This window comes from Gymnogyps californianus, chromosome 25 (assembly GCF_018139145.2).
Source record: "Gymnogyps californianus isolate 813 chromosome 25, ASM1813914v2, whole genome shotgun sequence".
Taxonomy (NCBI): Eukaryota; Metazoa; Chordata; class Aves; order Accipitriformes; family Cathartidae; genus Gymnogyps; species Gymnogyps californianus.
Window position 1 is genome coordinate 1,671,412 of NC_059495.1, and position 13,993 is coordinate 1,685,404.

At 42.6% G+C, this 13,993-nt stretch overlaps 1 protein-coding gene across 2 annotated transcripts in view; it reads right to left on the reverse strand.

Moving 5' to 3' along the window:
* Positions 1-13,993, reverse strand: part of NCAM1 (neural cell adhesion molecule 1) — a 147,168-nt gene that overhangs the window by 40,096 nt on the left and 93,079 nt on the right. For both annotated transcript variants that reach the window (XM_050910882.1, XM_050910883.1), the window contains exons 9-13: positions 4,048-4,198; positions 3,273-3,457; positions 2,820-2,916; positions 1,850-2,020; positions 483-614 (exon numbers count right to left, since the gene is read on the reverse strand). In XM_050910882.1, coding sequence (XP_050766839.1) covers positions 483-614; positions 1,850-2,020; positions 2,820-2,916; positions 3,273-3,457; positions 4,048-4,198 — 736 coding nt within the window. The remainder of the gene's footprint in view (positions 1-482; positions 615-1,849; positions 2,021-2,819; positions 2,917-3,272; positions 3,458-4,047; positions 4,199-13,993) is intronic.

The following is a 13,993-nucleotide window of genomic DNA, read 5'->3' on the forward strand; positions in this document are numbered from 1 at the left end:
TCACCTTAGGTGCTGCATGGGCATCTTAAAGAAGTGATTTGCAGAAAAGAGAAATCCCCCTCCTTCCCCTCCTTCCCCAGTTCATGGCCAGTCCTATGCTGAACCTCTTAATTTCTGATTTGCAAAAAAACCTGCCTTGCGACAATGACGTTACATTCTCTATGACCAATGCCTTTCTCAACTCGCTGCTTTTTCTTATTAAAACTCTCCATTGCATAGCCCCTTCTCTTTGACAATACAAAGTTAATACTAGTAACCCAGGGCACAAACTAGTGCAAATAAAATAGTTCCTCTGCCTCCTACCTTCAAAGAAGATTTTTAATTAATAATGAAATTCACTACAATCAAAGAGCAGAACAAAAACAAAGGGTGCAGCAAGGTCTACAAGAGAAGAAGGTGTCATCCATGCATGGCAGAGATTCCCTGGAAAGATGCAAGGAAAGAGAACCAGAGAAGCAGAGGGAGGTCTCAGTTTTACTTACGAACTGGTTGTGTCTTGAAGTCGGATGGCAGGCTAATCTCACCCACGCCCTTGCCATTTACCGCCGACAGTCTCACAGAGTAGGTTGTTTCAGGTTTCAGGCCAGTGATAGTGATCATGCCCTCCACATTTGCTGTTGCAGAAACAAGGGAGGAAAAGCAAAGAAAGGCTCAGGCTTTAAGTCAACAATAAATGCCATGTTTCTATCGTATACTTTTGCCACCTATATACTTATGTGGGCCCAGCCTCACATAAACAGTGCAGACAAAGAGAAAGGTCAGAGCTACCACCTCTGTGTCAACCAGCTGATTAGAGAGGTGTATTGCCACAGCCTCTCTAGAGGGGATGTAGCGGAGTTCATGGTAGATACCAGAGGGCATTGGCCCTTGGCCTGTGCCAAGGAGCTCCCTGAATAATGCTCTTCAAGACCACTGTCATGTGTGGCTCTGACTGTAGTAGACATACCACCTAGAACTGCTCATCTGTTGGGCTGCATGATCCAACTGAAAGCAAAGCCCTTAGCAGGAGAGAAACCCATCTCTCTCCTTTAACAACCTATAAAGAGGTCAGACACAATGTAAGAGATGGAAAGAACCTGCTGTGGGGTCATTGTGATATGAAGAAAGAAATAAGCTATGTTTTTGCTGCACAGACACAAAGGGAGAAATGAGAAAAAATAAACCTGACTCTAGCTATGATCACATCACTCCAGTGGGGACCTAAAAGAAGAATTTCAGTTCCAGCCAGGATTCGCGGTGCAAGATTCAGCTCTGAAATAGAACTCTCCTCTTCATAGTCCTCCCAAATCAAAATTCCTTTGGTTTACTGGACTTAAGGATACATTTTAAGCAGTGTGTATTCCTATAGATTGCTATAACGAGACAGGGTGTAATGGGAGTTAGCCTTGCTTCTGGAATAGGAGGATTTATGTTCCAAGGGGAACTGAAGGGTAACTAAGGGAGCTGACAGGCAAAGCTTGAAAAGCCTTCTGTAGGAAGCACACAGTCACTCCCCAGTCAGCAAGTGAAACCTCATTTGATACCAGGCACAGAGTTCTTCATCTTATTCAGACAGGATGGTGTGAACAAGGAAGGGATACAGAGATGAACATAGTGCTGCAACACACACTCTGTAGGTGGAGAAGGCTGGTGCCCTTTCACACACGTAGAGCTATCAGCACAGTGGGGCCCTCATTTCCAACTAAAAATTCAAGGTGTCACTGCAAAGCATATGTTTAAGAACTTGTCTGGGGCCTTAGTGTAGGAGCTGAAATTACAAAGCTATGGAACCCTCCACTCTGACTTTCCCCTAAAGGAAAGTCTTTTGAGATGCAGGTGGGGGAGGTAACATCTTGCTTTATCATCCTACCTTCTTTTGCATCGTACAACCTCGAATGCCATTCTCCCTCGCCCAGTGCCCTCCATTCTGCTTTGTATTTGAGGATGGGCACCCCGCCGGTAGCTTCAGGCTCATCAAACTCCACCTGGGCGGTACTGGAATAGGGCTCCACTCTGTCAATGGAAGGAGAGGACGGAGTATCTGGGGGAGGAAGGGAAAACAACCAGTGATACAGAAGACAGCAGGAAACAAGCTCCAGTGGCAAAGCAGACAGAAAACTGGGACTATCAAACACACCCTTGTCATGGCTTCACAAAGGAGAGGAGAAGGGTAGGCCTGAGACTCCTTTCAGGAGGGGAAGACTGTTAAGAGGACTTTTAAGAATGTTAATTACACAGTGCAGAGGCCTTCATCTTGTCTCTCCTCTAAGAGGCTAGAGACTTACAGTACCTTCTTCAAAAGAGGACAACCAGAGCATCCTGGATGCTATTCTGTCCCTACAGTCTCTTCCATAGGGCACTCCAATACATAGCTCGACCATTCCTAAATCCGTCTCTATGGTAGCCCTGAGAGGACACCAGAGACCCTTCCAGTCTGTCCTGTAGTCTGACATCAGGCCTCTTTGGTTGGTACACAGTGCTCTGAGGTTTCTATCTTGCACTACCTGTACTATTAGGGATATTTTGCTGATTTTGAGAAGCACACGTGCACACATATGCACATATGCAATGGCTGTCAGAAATCAAAGATCACAGCTCTGTCAAAATGTACTGGAAGCGCAGAAAAGAATGAGACCCTTCAGAAACAAGGAAACAGAGATACTGAGAATCTCATTATCTACAACCCATCCCAACGCAAAAATCTATGAACGGTCTCTTTGAAAGTAGAAGCTGGCTCTCCTGCTACCCCACCAACACAAACTAGAAAAGAACAGTCACTCTGTCACCTCAGCTCAAGGGCTGCATATGCATTTCCTTATCTCCCTGCCTGGGATGCTCACCTGCCTGCACAAGAATGAACTCTGAGGACTCCTGGCCAATGCGGTTCACAGCAGTGCAGTTATAGTTCCCAAAGTCATTTTCAGAGTCTGGTGTCACCTGTGGAAGGAAGGAAGGCTCATGCTCGGATCAGAAAACCCTTTTCACTCTGCCAATGCACTCTGCATTTTGCTGGGGAGAGAAGCCACAATAAAGTACATGTGCTAACGCTCTGAGGGCTATCCACAGAGGGGAGAACTGCAGTGGGCAGAAAGTCAAAGGCAAGGAGGGGGTGATGTCTTCTATTACCTAATTTTCTTAGCATTTATGTGCCAGAAACACCACACAACTTCTTGTCTACCAACAGGGTGCCCTGACAAAAGACTTAACTCCTTCAACATCAGGAACATAAATTATTTGATAGCACTGAGCCTTCCTGGCTGCATATGCCTTCTCCCCTCCTTGCTTTTCCTCACCTCCAGGTAGCTTGCTGATGGAGTGTTGTAGATCTTGATGTTGCTGTAGTTTGAGCTGGGAAGCAGCTGTCCATCCCGGAACCAGGAGATGACAGCACTGGGGTAAGCAAATACCTCACAAGTGATGTTCACTTGATTCCCTTCCCAGGTATAGACAGCCACAGGGCCCTGAAGCTTGGGGGCATCTGAAAGACAGACAGATTTGTGAAGGCAATTTGAGCCAGAAAATCTCCTGAAGTAGCCCAGTCAGCCTCACTTTAAGGATCCCTTGGCTGGGGTCCAGTTTAACGTGGGGAAGGGAATCTCATATAGGAAATGGGAACTGTCTTCTCATCTGGGGGGATGGGCGGTGTCTTTTGCTGAAGGACATAAGGAGGAAACCTATTCAGTCCCAAAGGCTGCTCCTAATGCAGTGTAGGAGGAGGAGCAGACAGCATGCTATGCGTCTAGGGAAGTGCATACCAGGAAGTATGTCCTAGGGAAGAATTCTGATGCACCCAACAAATGGGACTCTGGCAGATTCATGGCCCATAATCTTCCCAAGGTGCAAACAGTATTCCAGCTGGAGGCAGCTAGAGCAAACATTTGCATGTATGCACACAGCAACGTCTCCAACAAAATTATTTCAGCCTGAGTTTCTTCCCATGCCCTCTACCTAAACACCACACATTTCCCTAGCCATAGGTGCCTCAGTCTCATCACAGGAAAAGGAAATCAAAATAGTCCCCCCTCTAAACACGTGAACACCCTCCCCACCCCATCCTCCACTTCTTACACTGCACTTCAAGGTACATGGCTTGGGAGTCCTGCCCAATGGTGTTGCTGGCTGTGCATACATATTCTCCGGCATCTGTGTACTGAATTTCTTTGAGAGTCAGGGATGACACCCGGGCATGGCTACGTACTACGATGCGCCCATCCAGGGTCTGGCAGGAAAGGAAAAGAGAGTTAGAGGATGAGCTCCGAGCCTGTGCTGCAGACTAAAGGGATGGGAACAAATGCAAGTCTACCTCACAGCAACCCTCCAGTGCTCAGTACTTCAGTAGTGATCACCTGAGGCCAGGTGAAATCATGGGCACAGAGAGGCATTTCCAAAAGCAACAAGAAGATTCCTTGTCACACAGGGCCAACTGCAGTGATTCAAAGCATTCAGGAGAAGGGAAAAAATGAAATGAAGGACCAAAGTAGCAGCGGCTACTACGTGTCTGAGGACAGCCTTATAACATCAAGCTTCTTCCCGGAATGAGAATTGTAGAGATCCAGCTCTGGTTAAAAATTTTTGACAGCATGCTTTTGTAGAAAACCTCCCCAATGGCAACTGTGTTTCCGCTCAGAGAATTCAGGCCTTCCTCTTCTCTCACTGAGACTTGTTTTATTTCAATGTCCTTGAAATGGCATTAATAAGAACAGATCCAGACCTCAGAGCTGAATCAGGCAAAATGAAAGCTCAGAACTTTCACCTGAACATGGCACTGAAGAGAGCAAGGTACAGTGAACAGGGCAAGAAAACTATGTGACCCTTCTAGAGACAACCCTGCTTCAAGGTCTTGTGATGCTTCAAGAAAATTCTAGAGCGATCTGCATTGGTTACATGCCAGTTTAGAAATTGCTCCCACATGCAAGGAAGTGTGGGGACGTCAATGACAGAGAGACAAGGAACGTAAAATCCAGGCTACCACCTGCCCAAAGGGATTGCAGCCACCCAGCGATCTCATCCCACATCAATTTTTTTTTTTTTTTTCCCCTCTCCAATTTGCGACCAAAGCCCAAGTGCTCTCTTAATACATGAAGCGCATAAGGCCATGGACTCCTCCCCTCCACCCTGGTGCTTGTGCAAGCTCTTGGTGCTTTCGCTTCACCTTGGAAGCTTTAAAGCACCAACTCTCTCATCTAGTTTCCAAAGTGGCACAAGCACAAGTGAATAAATTAGGTACCCTCATGGCTGTGCCTGCTGCTGCAGCCTGCCACACTTAATGCAATTAATGCTCCAAGAGCATTAATTTTCTTGGAAGATACAGGACAAGTACTGAGATTATGAGTAAAAACCCTGAGGATATTAAACAGCCAAATGCGCTGATCTGGAGCACAAAGTACATCTCTGCTATCTCAAGGGGTCAGGTCCTCTGGGCCTGAAGCCTCTTTCTGTTTTGAGCTAGTGGTCTCAATCTCCGAGACTGACAAAGTTTCTACAAGTAAATGTCATTACTTCTGTTAGTTCTGAATATTAGTTCATTTGAGCTAGTCAAATTTTGTATGCACAAAAATAGTACCCTTTGATGACACAAACCCAATTATATGTATTTTTCTTCTCTCTTCTATCCTGCATGCAGGTCTACTGCAATCCCTGACCAATGCCACAAGCTACGAACTCCACTCCCTCTCCTGTGCTTGGTCCCTTACATTGCTGGGAACAGTTCTTTATTTCACATACACGTGGTGTTGTGTGCATCGTTTCCTAGAACCAGGGAAGGATCCCTTAACATGACATAGTCCACTGTGGTATCTTATAAAAGCAGAATTTGGTTGTGTCTTTCTTCACTGGCTGACTATGTTGTTATCCTTTTGTCTGACTTGTGATTTGACTCCAAAAAGCAGCTCACTTCTGAAACTATTGCAGTAGGATCCATAAATGTCAAGACTCCAGACCTGCAGAGGCTCGCAGCTTCTCTTAGCTCATGAGTTGGGTGAATATTCTAAGTACTTGTCTCTATGACCCCATCAGCAGGCAAGAGTATAAACATAGCAAAATACCAGCACATGATCATTACAGCAAAGGTAATTTTACATCCAGTGTCACCTGCCTTTTCCCCACTTTGTCAAGATCTAATACAAACAAAAGAGTGCTAGGCAGTCGTGGTAAAATCATAACTTTACAAGTAATGCAACCGATTCTGAAGATGAAGCTCTGTTTCTTAATGCAAAAGGCACAAGTAAAGAAAAAGAAAGATCAGGAAAAACACTCCAAAGAAGAGGAAAATGTCTACCCAAGAAAGCATGCTACTAGCTTTCTTTATTCATATTGCAGACCATCAGCTGCTAACAATTCCTGGCTATTAGAGACATAGGATAGATAGAAACTTGTGAGCCAGATGTAGACACTTGTAATCCCTTTACCTAGCCTCTTTGATTTCAAGGATTTTGGATAACAAAATCCTTCATAGTAATGGGGAGACAACCTAAGGGACACAGGCAATAATTCATGCCATAGCAACTGCCACTCTACGGAAAAGCGTATGATGGTTCTCTATATTGCCAATTACTACAACTTATCCTGAGATACATGCAGTTGTTTTTCTCCAAATTCTGACAATGCCATGTGGCACATAGTCACTACGTACAAAGCTGGCCTAGATTTCAATACTTCAGGAAGAGGAGAGACAAGTAGGAAATGCATTTACCCCCCTTCCCTCCACCTTCTGGATTTTTCAGTCCTTTCACAAACAAGTACACATGACTTAATTTCACGCAGTCATATCTCCTCCTCACCCACTTTCCACATGGTGGACGCCATTACAAAACAGCACCCAGAAATCCTGACCACAGCTACAAATTCCAGTGAAGGAAGATGAGTGGTCTTTCCTAGCTCTGTGCTTGCACTACACTAACCAGAACTCACCTGCAGCTCTTAATATTTGTAAGGTTGCACTAATTTCCAGCTACCAGAAAGGCATCACCAGTTTGTGGTGTAACCGAGGTGTAATTTTGCTTGTAACTGAGTTTTCTAGCATCTGTTGGTGATAGTGCGGGGGTTTTTTTGTTAGCATATACTGCTAATATGACTTTCAACAATTCTCCAGTATATGCAGGACCAGAATGGTGAACTGAGATATTATGGACTGTGCATAGTAAGTAGAGCTGACTGCTTTAGAGGAAGAAGCAGCCAACTGCAATTGTGCCTCCAAAGCAAGGAAAGCAAGATTTAACACCCATATATGCTGCTATGACTGACGCTCATAGATACTTCCTTACTTTAAACCAGCTAATGCATCAGTAAGAGTGAAACACTTAATGCCAAGTATTCACTCAGCTTCCTGAGAACTGAACTCCCTGCTGCTGGAATACACTGCTAAAAGATCCCATGCTAGCTATTTTAATGATATGTCTACACAAGCTGCAACAATAAGCTTCAACAACATTCTCACAGAACCCCACTTGGATAATTTAAGACACATACGCAGTAAGAAATTTAGAGACAGCAAGCTTAATAGTATTAGCGCTCATATTAATAAAAAGCTTGAGACAGAGCACAGTGAAAACACTGGGGGCGGGGGGAGGGGAGGGAGGGGAGAATGAGACAACTGTAATAGGAATGAACATGAGGCCTGAAGAGATGCAACTACTCAAATTCCAAATTCTTCAACGCAAACGGGTCTGAATAACCAATGCCTTCACTTGCCACAATTCATCTATTCCAACAGATTATTTTGAAGTAAGAGTGGGCAGTATCTTCTCAGCCCCATATGAAACAAAGGCGGATAAGTTAGAGGTTCATTTTGTTTAGGCCACACCAGTCTCTATGGTTTAGGATGGCTTAAGAATAAAAAAAGAATTCAGGATACTCAGAGCCTCCACAAAGTTGATCCTAAAAATACAAATACGAGTTACCCAGTTCTGATAGCTAATTTTGTTCTCTACCTGACCCCTGTTATTTGCTTGGAAACATACTTTCTGGTCCATTTTGAAGCAAGAATGCTACAAATCAGGTGCATGTAAAGGTAGGTTGTTATTATTTTTAAAATACAGCACTGAATGTCAAATAAAACAGCAACAAAACACATTTGCACCGAACTGAGTTACTGCATTATCCCATACCCCTTCACTGACCCTTGCCAATCAAAGGCAAATAATAATTTAGCAATTTGGAGCATTTTCTGGAGAAATATAACTTGTGAAAGATATATCTGCATTGATTTTGAAATGGAACATGATGCAGTTGTCCTTTAAGAGACAGTCAAACTTAAGGAGTACCATGAGCAAACAGATGAGTTGGCTGGAGCAGAAGAGGCTATCTTTGGAAAAAAAAAAATACTTTCCCAGAATACACGCTGTTGCTAATTCTTAAAACTCTAGAAGAGAGATATGATTCACACTGGTAGCATAGAAGAAAATGGTCAAAGCCGTATTTGTCAGATTTTACATTTGCTTTTTTTTTTTGTCTTTTTTTTTTTTTTAAAAAGTGGCAACTAGAATTACTCACTCCCAACACAGCTAGTTTGCTCATCCAAAAATGCATTACTACACGCCAAGCAACTTCTAACTCTATAAGCTGTTTCTTTTATGTATTGATATTTAATTTGTTCATATTATTAATGCTGGTTTAGTTCATATGGTTACTGGACTAGAGATTTGTTAATCTGTAATGCTTAAAAAACAAAACAAAACCAAAAAAACTAAGAAGTTTGCTAAAGGTCTGGTAATCTTATACCTCTTGCTTCTCGGGCCGGGTCCACGAAGCCTGGAGAGAACAGATATAGAACACAACAACAACAGAAAAAAAAAAAAGCAATAGAAGTTTATCAAAGGTTGCTTTTAGGTACCATAGCGTATGCACCACATTGCGTTCTGTGCACATGCAGGCTCCAAGTTGTATATCTCATGTGTGTGGGGTGATCACAATTTCCATTTCCCAATATAACCTCAATTTAGATTTGCATTCAAAATTCAAATATCCTATAAATTGGTCTTAAAATGATTAAAGAAAGGCTAATGATACCTAAAGACTGCTTCTGTTTTTACATATCGAGTGACTATTTCCCTTGTCACATCTCACCATCTCTAGAAACCTGTTCCCAGCATATTGGGGAAGTGATCCTGATGACCTAAATTGCAAAGACAGTTACGGAACTGGTTTTCTAACACTGGTTTGTCAGCCACCCGCACACACTGATTAACATTAACACTCACATCTTTAATGTGATCATGCATTTGTACACGTTTTTACATGCATACTGTGCCAGGAGTCGAGACCTTGAGCTGCAGAGCATTGAAACAGTATGATCCCCCTGGACAGGAAACAGCAGGGCAGAACCTTGTACCTCCAGCTTATAATGTCCAGCTTATTATGCTTAGGGATGTGTGCACCCAATTCTTACTGGGCTTGGGACAACCAAACAACAGGCATCAGTGAAACATGCACAAACCTTACCAATGAACATACATTTCCCATTCAGAGAAAGCCACCAACAGCGTGGACCATATTCACTGTGGTTCAGAAAGACCAAAATTGCTGGGTTCCGTTTTCCCCCTATCATTTATCTTCCAAATATTTTTCTTCTGGTCTCTATTTCAATTGCAACTTGATCCATTTCAGTTCAGGAGTCAAAAATCACCTGCTAATATCACAGCCATGATGGCATTATTGAATGTGAGGCACAAGCGCTGCTGATGTGTGGATATAACAGCATACACAAGTGACATTACAGAAATGGAGATGAAAGCTTAGGAAATGAAAATAAAAAACATAGTATTGTTTCCACAGTGCTTCTAGTGAACATCGTAAGAATTAAGTATTAACATATGGTACAGACAACCTCATTTTAGAATGTCTTTGATAAAAGCAAGTTATTTGCTTGTAACTAGAGGCCTGAGGTGAAGCCGCCCGAAGAACAGCTCACCAACACCTGCATGGGCTAGGACACTGCCATCATCTGATCATTTCTATGTATATATATCCTGTTGTGCACAAGTTCCTTGAAAGCTGAACAGGCAACCATAATAATTCAGCATAATCCCTTTTTGATGTGCCAGTCATTCTCTGTACCTTAGCCAGCCAGGCTAAGCAGGGAACTGCCTTGCTTATACCCATGCAAGTCCCCTTTCAATCCTATTGACTGAGTCTCTATGATGTCAATACAGAGGTATTTAAAACAAACAAACAAACAGAGACATCTTTTTATCCTTTGGTGTTCAGTACTTGTCAACTTAAAGTAAGATGGAGGAGGAAAAAAGCCTGTTCCCACGCTCCTAGAGTTTGCTGTTTCCTTGTAATGGCACTCGTGAGTGTGGGGAAAAAAGGCGGAACCACATTCTCCATCCTGGAGAGTTTCATACTAACTCTCCCTCACCAAGACAAAGAGATACACAAGCTCTACTCAGCACCATGCAGGGGGATAGAGGGGAACCAAGAGCCTCATGCATGCTAGCATCTTCCTTTCCCTTTGGAAGCAAGTTGTTAAATGGGAGCATCTTCAGTTACAAGGGAGTTCCTGGGAACCGCCAATGTAGTTTACTCCCTGGATCATTAAATCCAAAGATATTCCCATGTACATCTCATGAGATATGAAGTACAACACAGATTTAAGACAGGGATTGTATTCAAGGTATGTTGTCCACTTAAAAGAAAAAAAAAAAAATCAGGAAGTTAAACTTAAGTTAAATTTTGAAGTGTTACATCTGCTGCATCACATCTAGAAGCACTTTGCTGAAGGTATTGCAACAGTGCTCATTTGCATCAGCAGAGCATTTGGCTCTTCTCTATTTCACTCAGTTTTTTATTTTTTAATTACTTCACTGCTAAATTTGACCTAGTGTGAGCTGTGCAAGGGAATGAGTTCCTCTCATCTTCTGGTTATTGGGCCCTAGCATGCTGCTGCAACACTGGCAACCCAAAGCTTATGTCCTAGCAAAGGGGCACTCCTTACCTTGTTAGAATTCAATCAAGTTGTTCTCATCTAAAGATTTCTAAATTTTTAACAACTTATCTATTTGCTTTAGCTGCCAACAACATAGAGCTGATAGTCAGTAACAGTAACCCAGAAAATAAGTGGAAGGATGCATTGAACTGTTCTCAGGGTAGCACAACACAGCGATGTAATTCACCTGTCAGAGGTGTGAGCAAAAAGACATCTGTTATTCAGACAAGCAGTCACTTACTAAAGGGGCCTCGCAAACTCTGATCCATTCAGAAATCAGACTTCTGCATTCTCCTACTTTAGGAACAGAGAACCTTGTGGGACAGCCTTGGTGGAAGAGGCCCAATAACACTATACAGGTTAAACTGTAATTAGGATAAAGGAGGAAGAATGCCGGAGCTGATCTCTTCCTCTGTTCTTTGATTCCTTCATTCCAGTGAGAAAATGGTAACGTGATGCAGGTCTTGATAGCTAGCATGGGAGGCCAGACAGCAGTACTGAGGGAGATCCTATACCACAGATATACCTACTGCCAGCTCTGGCAAGATGATAAAAGGCCTGCATAAAAGCATCACCTGTTACTCCTCCCATTCCTCACACACTGAGCTATACTGCTGGGTAAGAAACCTAGGATTGTCTCCGCATTTGTTTCATGAAAGCGTGTGTAAGAGTAGTTAGTGATTGCCTCATCCAAAAATCTGACAGGAAACACACTCATGTCTGCACTAAAATTGTAAAACTCACATACACCAACACAAAACAGATCAAAACTGTATTTACTGAATCACAGTCAGTATTCTGCTAGAGCAACAGAAGAAACATGTCTCTTAAAAGGGCATGAAATATACTGAAGGTGATGAGGAATATGGCATACTGGCTTGATCAGCTTTACATCTGGTATCACTCAAAGAGAAAGCATTCCTCCTCCCTACAATGGCACAGCAATAAATACTTGAGGAAAGATACAGCCAAACCATTTCAAATCATCATGTTGATGACTTTCAGGCCTGTTAGTTCTTGCTATGTTCTGCAGTAGTGATAGACAGGAATCTCAGACTGACAGGGCAAAAGTTTCTCCTAAGTAGCACGTTCCTACATTCACAACCAAAGTAAACCACATATAAGCAAATTTTTTTTTTTTTTTTTTTGTTTTACTTGCACTCTTTGCAGGGCAGAAGAATGCAAGCTGCCAGCTTACTAGTAAGAGGAAGCTTCCACCATGCCAGCATCTGGAAGTTTGGTCTGCTCATCTGTGTTGGCATACAGTTGCCAATCATCTGATTTTGCTAGAGCACAGTCACAACCACTTACCTTTGCAGACCATCCTCAAAGCAAAAGATTGTTTGTCCAAGGGGTGCCATGCTATGTAGGCATAGCCACAGAGAGGAGAATCTTTTGCTATGCATGCTAGGATACGAACAGGTCTCTCAGGGAAGCGTGGGAATGTTGAAATACTTGTGACATTGTCAACCTAGGGGTTTGGGCTATAGCACCTCCTGCCTCTTGTCCACACGTCAGACTGTCTCTGTTCTTGGACAAAGACTGAGGACGGGAAAAAACCTCTAAGCCAGAGAGGGTGGGTTTTTTTGTTTGTCTGGGGGTTTGGGTAGGTTTTTCTGAAGTACCAAATGCTCATGGGAGTTAAGGCACATCTAGACCTTTAAAAATCTGGACTGAAGTATGATTACAAAAGTGAACAACATGTAGCAAGACAGATGCATCCAAGTACCTAAAGCCTATTCAAAAGTAGGGCTTGATCATTTTAAAAATACAAAGACCACATCAAAGACCATCCATTTCCCTGTGCTATCCCAGAGACAGTAACTGGATAGTAAACTGAATATACACATTTGGTTGTACATGTAATAGAACGTTTATCAGAGCTATTTTGACCTGAGGATTTTCTGGACATCTGTGCCATTGACCTAAACTTATAGCACAAGATAGAGAATGGGAAAAAGTAAAAAACAAAACAAAACCAAAACACACACACACAAAAAATCCTGCCTAGAAAGTGCATGGTATATGATAAAAAAAAAAAAAAAAAAATCTTTGCCCTGAAGGTTTGAACCAGTATGAGACACATGGTAGTACCTCAAACTTTTGATTTTTCCCCCCATCTGTATAAGAAACTATCAGAGTACTAACATTTTCCTTAATATTGATCACCAACTTAAGAGCATCAAGCAGGATATATGAGACTCTCAAAAATGGTTAGCAGTTTTGCCAGTGAGATCTTGTTAGTTTAATTAGGCTGGACAGATGGGACTCTCTGCAAACAGGCTCTCCTACTGACTTTTACTTGATTTAGTGTTATTTCAGTTTTTATATTCTTCTCCCTGTCAAAGCTCTTTTCCACGGCTGTGATCCAAACTCTAGCGCTAGAAGCACTAGAGCACTTAGCTCCTCCCACCGCTCTCCTAGACAGAGACAAGACCATGAATAACCTTATCCTGTCAAAACAGGTCCCCCAGTCATGCTGTAGCGAAAGCCCAAGCCAACAGCTTTTGAAGGCAATGGAAATCTCTCTCTAAACATTGCAGGGATTTACACTAGCCCTCAAATCCAGAAAATGTTAACAAAGAATTAAGGCTGGAAAACTTTGGCACCCTGATTAATAAGTTACACATTAACAACATGGTGAAGAGCTGACATCATGGAGGCAATTAAAAAGCTCGTTTAGGAGGCTATAGTGCAGAATGGCAGCTGTGTGGACGACTGAAAGCTGATACCTCTGTCACTTTAAGACTTTCATAGTCTATCAACTGCTGCCTTCGTATTGAGTCAGAACCCCTGGTATGTCCAAGTTAGCTGAGCCTTGAAGCATCCTGTTATTAGAAGATTATTAATAAGCAACAACTCCTTACTCCAACTTTTGTCCAGGCTTTCTTTGGCTCTAAACTATGCCTCCTGATCACCTTATGCAACTATTACGAAATATCTATGGTAATACAGCACATCCTAATCTTGTCTAGTTAAGGGGAATTGTGGCCAATAAAAAAAACCAGCACTTGTTTTTAAAACAAAAACTGCTAATTATTTTTGCCTTTTAAGAGCAAAATGGTATTGACATGATCAACAAAACAGGTG